General features: G+C 49.8%; 2 protein-coding genes across 2 annotated transcripts; one reads left to right on the plus strand and one right to left on the minus strand.

The window, feature by feature from the left end:
• Nucleotides 1-5131: 5131 nt before the first annotated feature.
• LOC125531121 (28 kDa ribonucleoprotein, chloroplastic) lies at nucleotides 5132-7794 on the plus strand. Its single transcript, XM_048695526.2, has 4 exons — nucleotides 5132-5725; nucleotides 6615-6716; nucleotides 6846-7151; nucleotides 7525-7794. Exons 1-4 carry the CDS (start codon nucleotides 5210-5212, stop codon nucleotides 7603-7605), a joined length of 1005 nt encoding a protein of 334 aa, XP_048551483.1. The 5' UTR covers nucleotides 5132-5209; the 3' UTR covers nucleotides 7606-7794.
• Nucleotides 7795-9837: 2043 nt separating this feature from the next.
• On the minus strand, nucleotides 9838-12231 carry LOC125523307 (small ribosomal subunit protein uS15z). Its single transcript, XM_048688355.2, has 5 exons — nucleotides 12083-12231; nucleotides 11930-12002; nucleotides 11709-11847; nucleotides 11435-11621; nucleotides 9838-10103 (listed from the first exon to the last, which is right to left on the minus strand). The coding sequence occupies exons 1-5, from the start codon at nucleotides 12103-12105 to the stop codon at nucleotides 10070-10072; spliced, it is 456 nt and encodes a 151-aa protein (XP_048544312.1). The 5' UTR covers nucleotides 12106-12231; the 3' UTR covers nucleotides 9838-10069.
• Nucleotides 12232-13407: the final 1176 nt, after the last annotated feature.

Below are 13407 nucleotides of genomic sequence, written 5' to 3' on the forward strand. Positions count from 1 at the left end.
GTCGCCTGCAAGGGATGCTTCTTCTTCAACGGTGTCGCCTTCACCTGTACCACCAGCCGAAGTTGCAGGATCAGTAGCACAGCTGGTCGGGGGCGCGGGGGCGAAGGCGCAGAACTTCTTCAGCAGGGCCTCCACTTGACCCTTCACGGCTGCGGCTGCGGCCGCGCAATGCTCGTCGTCCACAGGCTCCAGCAGCTCGTCAAGGCGGGTGGCAGGATCGCGGAGATGGAGGTGGCTGAAGACGCGCGTCAGCGCGGCTGAGGAAAGAACGCGGGCTTCTTCCTCAGCCATGGGGCCGATACCGCTCACGACGTCCTCAAGCACACCGACTAGATAAGGAAGCAGCTGGGTGGGGCCCTCGTCGCTGGCGGTCAGCGGCTCCTCCAAGCCATTCTCATAGAGTGACCGCAGCGCCGTCCGAGACCTCTCCTCGAGGAGCTTGAAGGCCGTGCGGTCCTCAGCCAGGACCTTCGCCTTGGCGTCAAGCTCGGCCTTCTCCGCCTTCAGCTTCTGCTCTAGCTCCTCCAGCCGGCTGCGCTCCGTGGCCTGCGCCTTCGCCAACTCCTCCAGTTCGGCGTCGCGATCCTTAACGGCGTCCTCTCGGGCCTTAATCTTCTCCTCCTCCGCCTTGAGGCCTCGGGCTTCTTTAGCACGCTCCCTCCGCACGGTCTCCAGCTCGGCCTCCAGCGACCGGCATCGGTCCTGGGCGTCCCCGGCATCCTTCAGCGCCACCTCGCGGGCGGCCACAGCTTGGGCGACGGCCTCCCTAACCTTCTCGGAGTCCACAGCAGCCTGGCTCAGCATCGCCCGGACGGACACATCGGAGTGAAGCCAGCCAGAGACCAGCTCCAAGCGTCCGGCCACCAGGCGACGGTCGGTGCTTTGAAGATCTTCTCGCAGCAGGGCCATCGCAGAAAGAGCACGCTCCAGGACGTCAGGAGAGGCGGAAAAACCCGGAGACAACAATGTGGTAGAAGGAGGGGAAGGCGACGTTGTCACCATGGCCTGGGAGGCCAGAAGCTCCTGAGCTTCGGGGACCCCAGCGCCCGAGCCGGACGTTGGCACCTCCGGAGCCAGCGGGGCCTCGGGGGCTGACTCCTCCTGAGGATGCTCCACCAAGCCTCGTGAGGATGATCGGGATGGAGAAGCACGAGCGCCGCTGCCCTTATCCATGAAGAGGGGTGATCTGGGCTCGAGCAGTACCACCTCGTCCTCTTTTCTCTTCTTCGCCGCGGGCATCGACCTGATTGCACAACGGAGAAGCATCAAGGGCGAGTGGCAGAAGTAAGAACAAGGCAGGACAAGAACACTTACTGGTCCACCGCGGCGTAGTCCCTCCGCTTCTTAAGCTTGAAGCTGGAGAGCCTCGCAGCCTGAGGCGCGGGCGCGCGGGCTGCAGGAGCAGAAGCAGGGGCAGCAGATGGACCGGAAGCAGCTCCAGGCGGTGTCGGGACAGGAGCGTCATCCCGGGAGATCATCGCCGACCTGCCCCTCGTCGGAACCACGGGCGGCTCCTCTCTCTCCGGGAGGACACCAGCCTCGTCATCGTCATCAGGCAGGGTGCGGAGGATGTCGGCCTTGCGCAAGGGGGAGGTCTCCCTCATCCCCTCGGGGGTCGCCTCCAAGTCGCGCTCCTCGCCCTCCTCCTCTTCCCCATCCCTGCGGGAATCACCAGAAGACACGTCCACCATCGCCGTCGCAACCGGGACCCCAGGGGGCGCCGGCGGCACCAGGCCATGCCCGTCAAAGGTGGGCATGGCGGCCACGACCAGCGCCCCGTCCTTCCGAAGGAACAAGGGAATGTGGGCACTCGGCGAATACTCTTGGTCGTCCCTGACCAAGAGGTGGAGAGCTACAGCCAGCTACTCTTCAGATAAGGCCTCCGGACTCAAGCGAAGCTTGCCTTCTCCGCCCCCGAGCGTCCACAAGGGGTGCGAGCGCGCCTGGAGAGGATCCACCCACAGCATCAGGAATTCTCTCAGGAGCATGGCCCCGTCAGCTCCCCCGCCTTCGCATTGCTCGACCTCAGGTCGATGGTCATCTTCTCCAACACCAACTTCGCCCGGTCGTCAGTAAGCTTCGTGTGGGACCACCCCTCGTTAGACTGGGGCATCTCCGTCGGCAGCTTCAACAGCGGGTGGACACACTTGGCATCCATCATAACCCACTTGCTCCTGAAGCCATCGGCCTTCTTTTCGGCCTTCGAGATCACATTGGCCTTGCCGGCAGCGACAAAGTTGGCGCACCCAGAGGTGTGGCCGTCGTTGATTCGGAGGAAGAAGAAGTGGCGTAGCAGTGCCACGGATGGCATCACCCCGACATGCGCCTCACAGTAGAAGGCAAAGATCGACAAGAGAAGGACGGAGTTGAGATGGAGATGGAGGGCATGCAACCTGTAATGACGGAGGACGACGTAGAAGAAGTCGGAGAAGGGGGGAACCAGGCACGCGACGACGCTGCTCATAAAGAAGGGGTAGAAGGAGCTCTTCGAAGCCTCCGGCACGACGGAGCCAGCCCGGAGCTCGGTCTTCCCCTTCTCGTTGCTCTCCCCCGCCGTCAGCAGGCACGTGGCGGCGAGGTTCTTCTCCGAGACATTGGGCGCGTCCAGAGCCGACTCATACCAGACAGGCGGCGAAACGGCCTTGGCCTTTCGGGGCACCATTGGTCGAAAGCTAGGAAGGGGATTGAAGCAGATCTGGAGATTTCAGAAGCAAGGAGCGAGAGAGGGGATATGGAGCAAGACAAAGGAAAGCAATGAAGGCAAGCGTTGCCCGCGCCGACCTTTTTGTCAGATGGACAGTTGCCGAGGCAGTGTGGGGAAACAGAGACGCCCACGTCCAATCAGTTGCCACGCGCCAACCGTGGCCGCAGGCTGTTGGGGCCCGCGGCGCTCCACATTTGCCCTTTGGCTTCGCCTCGAAGCCAAGCCCGAGCGCGTCTTGGGCTCAGGGGCTACTGTCGGCGTTCTGGAAACGGGGCTCCCCAGACTTGCCTGCCTGCGGCCCACAACGTGGCTCCACCAGCGGCCCTGTACGACCCATCTTCACCAGCAAACACTCAAGACCTTCGCGAGGGGCCAAGCCTCGCGAGGTGGACGACGCAAGACCTCCTCAGGGGCAACTTCACCAGGCAGGCTCGTGAGGGGCGGAGAGATCAAGGCAAGGGACACCTCGAGGTTTCTGTGGTGCAAGACATGACGATTGGGGCCAGGAGGGCGCCAGCGCGCGCAGTGTCCTCGTTTCCTCTTTGGTGCTAAAGAGGCAAGCACAGGCGAGGAGTCCCGAGGCATCAGGCAAAGGTTTTCATATTGGTGCAACGAGACCAAGACGAGCAGGACGGCAGGACGGAGGTCATCGTGGAGCCCAAGATGGCGTCACCACCAGAGCCTTTGGCAGGCGAAGGCTACTTTTGTCAGGATAACTTGTACTAGTTGTCTCCCTTCGAATTTGGCCGTTATGGGATTCCCTCCCGCTCAATATTTGGGAAGAGGACCAGGGCCTCTATAAATAGGACTAGCCACCACAGTGAAAGGGAACGGAAAACGGGAAACTGATCCAGAGAGAGAGGATCCAGATCATCCTTGACCATACAAGTTCGCCAAGCATAAGAACACCTCACCTCAGGAGGCTGATCTTCCCTTGTAACTGTTCATCCTCAGCCCAAGAGACAATCCACCATACCACATTGAAGTAGGATATTACACCACATCGGTGGCCCGAACCAGTATAAACTCTTGTGTCTCTTGTTCTCTGGGTTCGTCGAGCTAGGTCGTAATATCATGGTGTGTGCAAGCTAGAGAGGGAGAGAGATCTTCGTACGCACCCCAGTGTTCGAACCTCAAGGGTTTGCCGAAACCCGAAATCCGACAGTGTCTGGCAAACTTTTCCCACATGTCATTGCATGTTTTGTACAAATATAGCAAATCCAATATACAAAGGTTGTCAAAGCACAACTTGATTTGAATTGCTGAACCTTCTCTCTCCTTTTTCTATCACCATTTTTTGGGAACCAATATACAAAAGCTGTTGGAGATGCACTAACCAATAATGTTCAGGCTTGGTAATGTGATTGAAGTACGAGGAACCAAAGACAAAGTAGCAGTACAAGACCCAAAAACAATAAATGAATAGAAGTTGGCATTTCTCTAAAAAAATTATAAGTTCGCACAATGGGAGTGCATTTAAAAATTCATCCATAGTATTTTCTCTTCAACTCTTCTACCCTGCCCCCCTCTCCCTCTAAAGCATGAACATAACTCAACAAAATTGGTCCCTGTTTTTTTGGGTTTTGTTTCAAGAAACTAAAAGAAAGAGAAAAAAGATCTGTAATTCAGCAACAAATAAAAAACGGATGCGTCGACTTTATTCATTATTTTTTTTGCAAAAATGATTCAGGTCTATTAGCAAAGTTCAGCAGAACTACAAAGCATCTCAAACACAATAAAAATTACATTAAGATTTTAAGACCCCAAATAATCACTATTGCCGTCAGAATGAGCCGGCGCTGTCGTCGCTCCCCTACCGGAGCCAGCTTGACCTTGTCAATGACACTCAGGAAGTCTTCGTGCGCGTACCCTAAGAGCCGGCACCCTGGAGCCGCAATCGTCGCCATTGAACCCTTGCATAGATCTGAAGCACCTGGCACCAAATCTCGTCACAAGATAAAAAAAAAAACCTAACCTCACCGTCCCAAAGAGACGGCAAAAATCTACGCCGGAGCTTTGTCGACTACATCCAAATGGACAAACTTGAAAAGAATCGAAGTCCGAACGACAAACTCGAAGAAGTAGCACCACCATCCGCCCGAGTACCGGCTACACCGCACCTGCGAAGACTAGAAAACCCTAACCTAAACTGCTAACGAAAGCGGCGGCACTAGAATTCTCCTCCCCATCACCAGCTGCTGGAAGCGGCAGGCAGAGGGGAGGCAACAAATTACATTAGATTGATGAAGAGATCAAACTAAGATGGGCCCCAAAAAAATATCTGATTTTAATCAAAATTTGAATTATTTGACATCGCTGCCTCTAGTTTCATTTTTATCGCCACTTTTCTCGCAGCTATTGCTGTACGGCACGGAGCAAATTGCATACGTGGCTAACCATCGGGCCGCTCATCTCGTCCTTGTCAGGAAAGCTCGGCACTCAACGCCGCTTTCCTTCTTCCCCCGTTCTCGGCTGCTCTCCCTCCCTCCTCCCTATCCGACCGCCATGGCCTCCGCCCCTGCCCTGTATCACACCCTGCTTCACTTTCTCAACCCGATCCATTCTCATCACCTATCCTCTCCCCCCACACGCCACCGCCACCGCTGCCTCGCCCTCTCCTCCGCCGCCGCGCGCCTCCCCAACCCCGACGCCGCCTCCCCCTCTCGTTTCGGCCAGGGGAGGAGAGCCAGCGCGAGCCAACTAGCGTTCGAGACAGAGGATGGGGAGGAGACGCCTCTAGCGTTCGATACAGAGGAGGAAGAGGAGACACCTCGGTGGCCCGCTACGCAGGCGCAGTCTGACGACGAGGATGACGAGCAGGAGTGGGCCGGGGGCAATGGCACGGCGGCGCACGGGGAGGAGGAGCATTACGGCGGAGATCCGGAGGCCGAGGATGGGAGCGGGTGGACGCGGCGGCAGCCGCGGCCGCGCGAGATGTTCGTGTGCAACCTGCCGCGCAGGTGCGGCGTCGACGAACTGCTCGAGCTCTTCGGGCCATACGGCACCGTCCTCTCCGTCGAGGTGCGCTCCCTTGCATTTCACGCGGTCGCGCGCCTGCTCCGCTGTCGGATTCATAGTGTTACTATACCCTACACGGTGTTTATCATCCATGAAGAAGAATTGCACGGGCCGGCTGAACACCAGTGACGCCCCCTGGATGGATGGCTCCAATGGCTTGGGACATGGAGGTAGGAGATAGGCATGGCCCGTGCAGCCATGGACCATGGTATTGCCCCAGGCCTATAACTTACCATCCATGGAGTACTTCTTAACTTCTTAAGCTAGCATGGCACTACGGGTTACCTTGCTCTGGTCCGTCCCTCGGGAGTTCATAGAATTAAGTGAAGTTATCTGGTAACCCCATAGATAGAGTTTAACTCACCTGCCTCACCATCAGTAAGGCTAGCAACTCCACAAATCTCAATGGATGCTCTGAACCACCTGTTACGCAGCAGGTTTGGTATTTTGGATACTTCAATTGTGCAGAGAAAACAGCAGTCTGTCGTATTTTTTCCTTTTTATATACTTTATTTGAATGTTTACAATCTCTACTGGCGGCTCTTGCGCTTATGATTCCACAATATCTTACTGAAAACTGCTGATGAACAAAGGGTGGGGTTTATATCAGATGCTTCTCATTTTTCATATTTCTCGTGGCGTTGTATTAGTCAGTAATATTTGACCGACACACCAGTGAACTGAACTTGGTGCCGTTTGGCTAGTATCTGTTCAATGATGTCCTGGTTTAGGTCTCAATAGAATTACACTCTAATTGCTGCCTTAGTTATATGCGTGATTGTATATGATACGTATGATGGTGTCACATCCTTGGGTAATATTTTGTTGCTTCCAATTAAGATTCTAGAGGCTCATTTTGATGGTAATATTTGAAGTTGTTAACAACCCGCAGGTTTCTCGTGATGCCGAGACTGGGATTAGTCGAGGATGTGGCTTTGTTACGATGCGTTCTCTTGCAGAAGCTAGAACAGCTATCAATGCTCTCGATGGATTTGTGAGTCATACAATGGCTTCATTTTCTCTGTAGTTTCTTCTCAACTTGCATATTGTCTACAAATGAAAGTGCTCCGTGTAGTAATCCAATTACAAATTACTCTCTTTTACTTTGATGTTTCTCTTATAGGACCTGGATGGGCGTGAGATGTTTGTAAAACTAGCGGCTCACGTCGTTGCTAGTAGGAGAAATCCCAGCCTGTCCCATACACCACCCATGAAGGACCATATCTTTGAAAGTCGATACAAGATCTATGTTGGCAACCTTGCATGGTCTGTTCAACCTCAACACTTGAGGGAGCACTTCACTCAGTGTGGAACTGTTGTTAGTACAAGGCTGCTGACAGATCGCAAAGGAGGGAGAAGTCGTGTCTATGGATTCCTTTCATTTTCTTCAGCCGAAGAGCTTGAGGCTGCTCTGCAGCTTAACAATACGGTATAATTCTTTAACTTCTGTATTTTGCTACTTATTCCCTCGGGTTTGATATTAGAATGGAAACCGCAAACCCTTGTTGAATTTATTTCAAGAAACTTCATATATGCATCTCCTTCAGAATCTGCATCTCGGGTTAGTTTGTATAAGAAAATCCTATATAAGTAAAATGGGATTACATTTGTTTCAGAATGTTTCTGCATAACCTGAAGCTTACCAGTAGCTCCATGATATCTTAAGCACCTCCATTTCATTTTTTTTCCTGATTAGACTCTGCTTCTATATACACTTTTTTATGCCACTCCCAATGATATTGCGAGTTTGCGACTATGTTGACAACTATCATATCTTATCTCGACTCTTGCTAATGCAACAGGAATTTCATGGACGGGATATCATCGTCAGAGAAGCTCATGTAAAATCGCCAGATACACTAAGCCAAACCCTTGAGAGTTAGAACCGGAAGCTACTGTGTTTATTTTTGTTTGGCTTATTTGCCAATTGAGTTCATTGTTCAGGCACTTTGCACGAGCGCAACTCAGTAGCTAACATCTTCTGTATGTACGGAGTAATGTAGTGTGATGTACCATTGCAATTTTGCCGAAATACAATCATTAACATGAATGGACTGACTGGGTTGACCATATACCGGTGGTTTGAAATCTTGTGAGAGCATTATTCGATGGGATCTTGACGATTCATTCTAGTCAAGAATCAAGCGATCGGATTTCCTCTGCCTCTTCTTTGATGCCAGTGTCACACGATCTGTGGTCTTCCACGATTGTATCACACAGGAGTATGTTGCCAAGGGGGTGTGCTTTTTTAGAACGGAGGCTCAAGAAGAGCCCGACTTTGAATTAACAAAGCCATCAACCGGCCAAGATTACAGGACTGCCACTTACAACAAGAAAACAAAGAGCGGAAATAAAGATACATTGTGCTCAGTAGAACAACTCGAAGGCATAGAATGACATCGAACGCCGCTAAGCCGAAACCAGCTAACCTACTAAGGCTATGGGAGGAAGGCACCACCGTGCATGTTTTTGTGTCACTGATTGCCATCAGAAGGAAAACAGGGGCAACACATGACCTGACTCCGCCTACGCAAAGGGCCCCTACCCTTTCATCCGGACTCGACGGGTGCGGCGCCGGCGGCCTGCGGAGTGGTTCACCCTAGAACCCAGATCAGCATTCCCAAGCAACCGAAGGAGAGGCACCAGGAACAAACCCACACGAAACGGGGAGCCGAACACCCAGTCACCGTTGCCGCCAGCAGCAAGGCAGAGCACCGGACGAGAGTTGTCGAGACGAAGGCGCTAAAACCCCGGAGAAGGCCAAGAGTATGCAGCACCACGCATCGGTCAAGGATAGGAGGCACCATAGCCCATGGCACGAGAGAGGGACTCCGATCCCCTCGCACCAGCGGCTGAAGCCCTCCACACCTGGACCCGAGCAAGTTGCCGAAGATGAAGATCAGGCCAATACAATCCGCTGTCGAACCACCACCGACTCCACCACCACTTGAGCACTTCCTTGACGACGCCTTCAGGAAGGTTCACGCCACCAAGGTGCCGTCGTCGCCATGAAACGAGGAACTGAGGCTTTCACCTGAGCTGCTGGGTGGGGTGGGAGGTGCAGGAAGCCCACCGAAGCCTTCAGCAAGGAGAACGACGCCCAAAGGCGACATCTTCAGTGTGGCCGCCGCGCCGGCCAGGGGTTTCCCCCGGATCCGCACCCAACCACCAGATCCGCACACCCGGCATCCAGAAAACGGCGGCCGGAGCCACCAGGGACAGGGGGCGGCGCGGATCGGAGCAGATCGAGGATGAGGACGCCGATTCTCCAAGGTACAGCCGGCCGCACTAGCTCGTTTGTTGTTGACAAAAAAAATCACGTGAGTCCTTGAGAAGGGCTCGCGCGGATCGGAGCAGATCGAGGATGAGGACGCCGATTCTCCAAGGGGGTGTGCTTTTGCTTGGTGTGGAGTCCTTGAGGTCAATAAAGTCTTATTTTTCAAAGAAAAAAGAAGGATGTTGTCATACTGCCATAGTGATCATGTGTAACACGAGGATGTTGCCAAGGGGTGTGTACAGATTCGAGGGACACTAGTTTTTCATGCCAAAAATTGAGAACTTTAGCTACATTGTTTGACATAGGTGGCCATTTGATTTTTATCCCAAAAATTGGATACGTTATGTTTTCTTTAGCTCTTCAGTCGACTTCTGCATCTTTAACATGTTGAGGAACAAGAACGCCAATTTATAATTTGTCCATCCACGTAACATAATACGAACGCATTAGCAATGGACACTTGATGGAAAAACGAGGTAAGTTTTTGAAAAACTTCTCTACTTACGACTTTATTGGCAGTTTGAGAGGAGATGATCTGCTGATACCGAGTTTAAATGCAACATCTCAGCAAAGCTAGACTAAAGGAAGTTAGCCTGCACCATTCATAAAGGAATGAAAAATCCCAAAAACTTATGAAACCATTCATACTACAGGACTCTAGCATGTGAACCTTACCAAATCAAAATTCTCCTTTGATGCCATACTATGTATTTCCTAAGGATGTGGTCAACATTTCAATTTGAAAACGCTCAAGTATTTGAATGCGAGGCTTAGTTCAGTAAACCGCTGAGTAAGAGCAAAGTATATGATCTTCAGCGGAAGAGCAACATGTACTATCTGAAAAAACATACGGTAACTGCTAACTGTAACTGACAAAATCTGGGTACATTATAACAGTCGTTTAACAGACAGAACAGTGAAACCATAAAGGTTTTACAGCATCCTCCAGGCAAACATAGAAAATTTGCAGCATCTGCTTGGCTCCAAACTATCATAAAGCATTACATAAGAATGGTTTCCAGAACAATCAAGCTTTAATCAGCTAAGAGCACACCAGATCTGGATCTCCCTTAAGCCACCAGAGTGCTGGCGGTGGTAGACTCGCTGCAGAGGCGAAAGAATTGTGTTAGCAAAACATTTGTTGTATGAGATAACACAATTGGCAACATACAGGAATACTATAAGATAAGTCCAACGTAAATGCTTTACGTATGACAAAAAGTAGTCCGATATGTGTACAAATTCATCCAGGCCATACAACAAATGCAACAGAGTGAATATAAACTGTCGTACAATTATCATTGAACTGCCTTCGGTTCAACAACAATGTTTACATTACATAGATGCACGGTTTAGTTAGTACTCCCTCCGTCCGGAAAAGCTTGTCCCTCAAATGAATGTATCTAGCACTAACTTGGTGCTACCCATTTGTCTTGGGCTACATTCATTTAAGGGCCAAGCTTTTTTGGACGGAGGTAGTACTAAAAGACTAAAATGCACCCTCATAAATGGCTGATATTGCTCGGCACATCAGATAACCAATGATTTTATTCGTATAAATTTAAATGCAATTTCATCATTATAGATTTGCTGCAGAATGACATGATTCAGCCAACAGAATAGACCACCACTGAGTAGGAATCTAAAATAGATAAATGCAATTGTAGAAATGTTGCAGTTTGAAGAACACATTGTATGTGTTACCCAGACACCCATTCGTGGGATAATGACACATATGTCAGTATCACAACCAGTTGCATTTTTCAAAACTGCAAACATTTCAGAAACAAGTATTGTGATCTTCATCAAATTCCTATTTCATATCCAAACTAAAGAAGTTAACATTATCATGCTGGCAAATTGAAGTCAATTAGTAACACACAAAATGCATAGGTGTTTTCCATTTAGATCTTAAAAAATGTCTGAAGTGGCTATATCATCACTTCATAACATCAATCTTTACAAATCAAACTATTGCATCATGTACTTATAATTTTGGTGTGCACACCGAAACAGCAGTGTCCACTACAGTATGCCAGCACGGGAATGCCTTACTAACACCAATTAGCAGCACATCCGGCACAAACACAACTAAGATTAATCACAGGCATAACTAAGTAGCTTAGAATCCCATTTCTCTAAAATTCCTGTCCCAGGAGGACAGCACAGCCAACAAATTAGGATCTAAATATAGGCTAAGTGGCATGCATTGACGACACAATATCACATTTAAGTAGCCTCATCTGAAGTAGTACCTAACACTAACTCCTACTCAACAAGCTATATGTAGCACACATTCTACACCTCATATGTAGCAAGTGAAACACAAACAACGAACCGCTCACTGTACATTGCGTACTAAACTGATAAGGCCTCACAATTCACCGAAGCTATATCAGAAGAAAGATTAATGGCAATGGAAGTGAGTGACTTACTACTTCCAGGTGGGCGGGAGCTTCTTGGTGCGCTTGTAGTAGCGAGCGAGGCGGTGGATCCTGCTCTCCACAAGGATGAGCCTGAACTTAGAGTCCTTGTCCTTCCTGTTCCTCTCCAGGTGCTTCCTTATCGCCACCGCCTTCTTGATCAGAAAGTAGAGGTCCTCCGGGATCTCTGGTGCCAGCCCTGCGCACCAACACTCACACAATCAATCCACTCATCAAGCAAAGAGCAATCTGAGAAAGACGAGGTGGGATCTAATCTACTTCTCACCATGGGCCTTGAGGATGCGGAGGATCTTGCTCCCGGTGACGCTCTTGACGAGGGGGATGCCGTGCTGGTCACGGAGTAGGACGCCGATCTGCGACGGCATCTGGCCCTTCTTCGCGGCCTTGGTGATTAACTCGTCCACCTGCACACGAGCCGACGCGCGCATCAGCCAGCCATATCACATCGAATCGAGGGGGCCAAGAGAAGGCGAGGCTTCTTCTTACATCGGCGACGGCGGTCTTGACCCAGCTCGGGGGAGTCCTCTTGTACGGCAGCGCCGACGACGAGATGCCCTTCCTGCGTAACAGAGTCGCGGAGACGCCATTAGACCAGAAAATTCACCGGATTGTGGTTGCGGTGTAGGGGGTGAGAATTACCCGCGGCTGTGCATGCGCCCCATGGCTGCGGCTGCTGCGGCGGCGAGGGGAGTGGCGGCGGCGGCGGCGGGAAGGGCGAGAGAGGCGCGAGTGGTGAGAGGATAGAAAAGAGCCTGGTTAGGGTTCTGGGGTTCCACTTATTTGAGGGCTTTCTTATATTTTGGTCCTTCAGGTAATGCCCATTTAGATCCATGATCACGCCGCGTCGCAACGTGGACTGGGCTAGTGTGGGCCTTCAAAACCAGCGTTTTAACGACCGCGGCCCACATATGTCCTAGTCCAACAGGGAAGCTTGTGAAAACGATGATTCCTATTTCTCGCGTAGGGCGGCAGATAGCAACCAAACGCATACCTCCTCCCCCACTTATTCGCTTGGTGCCACATAGGGTGAAGTAGAACTGCTTGTATTTTTATGAAGACTCCCTTTCTGGTTTTGGGCAAATCGGTTTTCCTTTTTCTCTCTGTTTTTCCTTGTCAGTTTTATCTGGATTTTTATTTTTTTCTTTTATATTTATATTTATAGTTTTTTTTAATATATGAAAAAATTTAAATGTGTGATAATTTTTAAAATTCTAAAGAAATCATGAATATTTTTATGTATTCAAAGAAAATTTTCGAAATCTGGAAACAATTCTGAATTTCTTTGATTCAGAACATTTAAGAAAATTCATGAACACTTATTGAAATACATGAACATTTTTTCAAAATCATGAACAATTATTTAAATCCAGGAACATTTCACAAGGTTGTGGGCATTTTTTAAATTCGGAACATTTCTTAAATTCATGAATAGCTTTTGAAATTTGGGAATTTTGAAATTTTCCAAAAACAAATTCAAATCATAAAGATTTTTTGAAATGTGGGATATTTTTAAAATCCACAAAGATTTTTTCAAATTCATATTTTTTGAAATGTTGTGAAAAAATATGAGTTTTGGAAAAAATGAAATTGAGAAAAAAAATTGAAATCCTGATTTTTTTAAGAAGCAAAGAAAACACAAAAAATAGGGGAGCCTCGCCCCTCATATGGGCCGACCCAAAACTAGTGCGGAGGAAAGTCGCTGTGTGTTTCCTCTCTATTCCCCACATAAGTCAGGGAAAAGGAGGTCAAGGTGAAAAGGCCACCATTTCTGCTTTTTGAGATGAAATAACATTTTGTTCTAAAAGAAGAGAAGAAATGACATTCACTGAGAAAAAATGGTAGAAAAAGACAAGGTCTTGGGATAAAGACAAACACAGAATTAGGATTCCTCCTCTAGTCGGCAAAATATTATGCTTGAAGTAAGTGCAATGATAAAAGGCATGTGCGACGAGTGGAAATGGCAA

This window comes from Triticum urartu, chromosome 7A (genome assembly GCF_056163025.1).
Source record: "Triticum urartu cultivar PI428250 chromosome 7A, HENAU_Tu73, whole genome shotgun sequence".
Taxonomy (NCBI): domain Eukaryota; kingdom Viridiplantae; phylum Streptophyta; class Magnoliopsida; order Poales; family Poaceae; genus Triticum; species Triticum urartu.

Bases quoted from the DNA above. Each gene is read 5' to 3' on its own strand.
- LOC125531121 (XM_048695526.2), top strand. From the start codon at position 5,210: ATGGCCTCCGCCCCTGCCCTGTATCACACCCTGCTTCACTTTCTCAAC. The intron at 5,726-6,614 runs GTGCGCTCCCTT...AACAACCCGCAG, and splicing joins GCACCGTCCTCTCCGTCGAG to GTTTCTCGTGATGCCGAGAC. The intron at 7,152-7,524 runs GTATAATTCTTT...CTAATGCAACAG, and splicing joins CTCTGCAGCTTAACAATACG to GAATTTCATGGACGGGATAT.
- LOC125523307 (XM_048688355.2), bottom strand. From the start codon at position 12,105: ATGGGGCGCATGCACAGCCGCGG. The intron at 11,848-11,929 runs GTAAGAAGAAGC...GCTCGTGTGCAG, and splicing joins TCAAGACCGCCGTCGCCGAT to GTGGACGAGTTAATCACCAA. The intron at 10,104-11,434 runs GTAAGTCACTCA...TCGCCTCTGCAG, and splicing joins CTCCCGCCCACCTGGAAGTA to CGAGTCTACCACCGCCAGCA.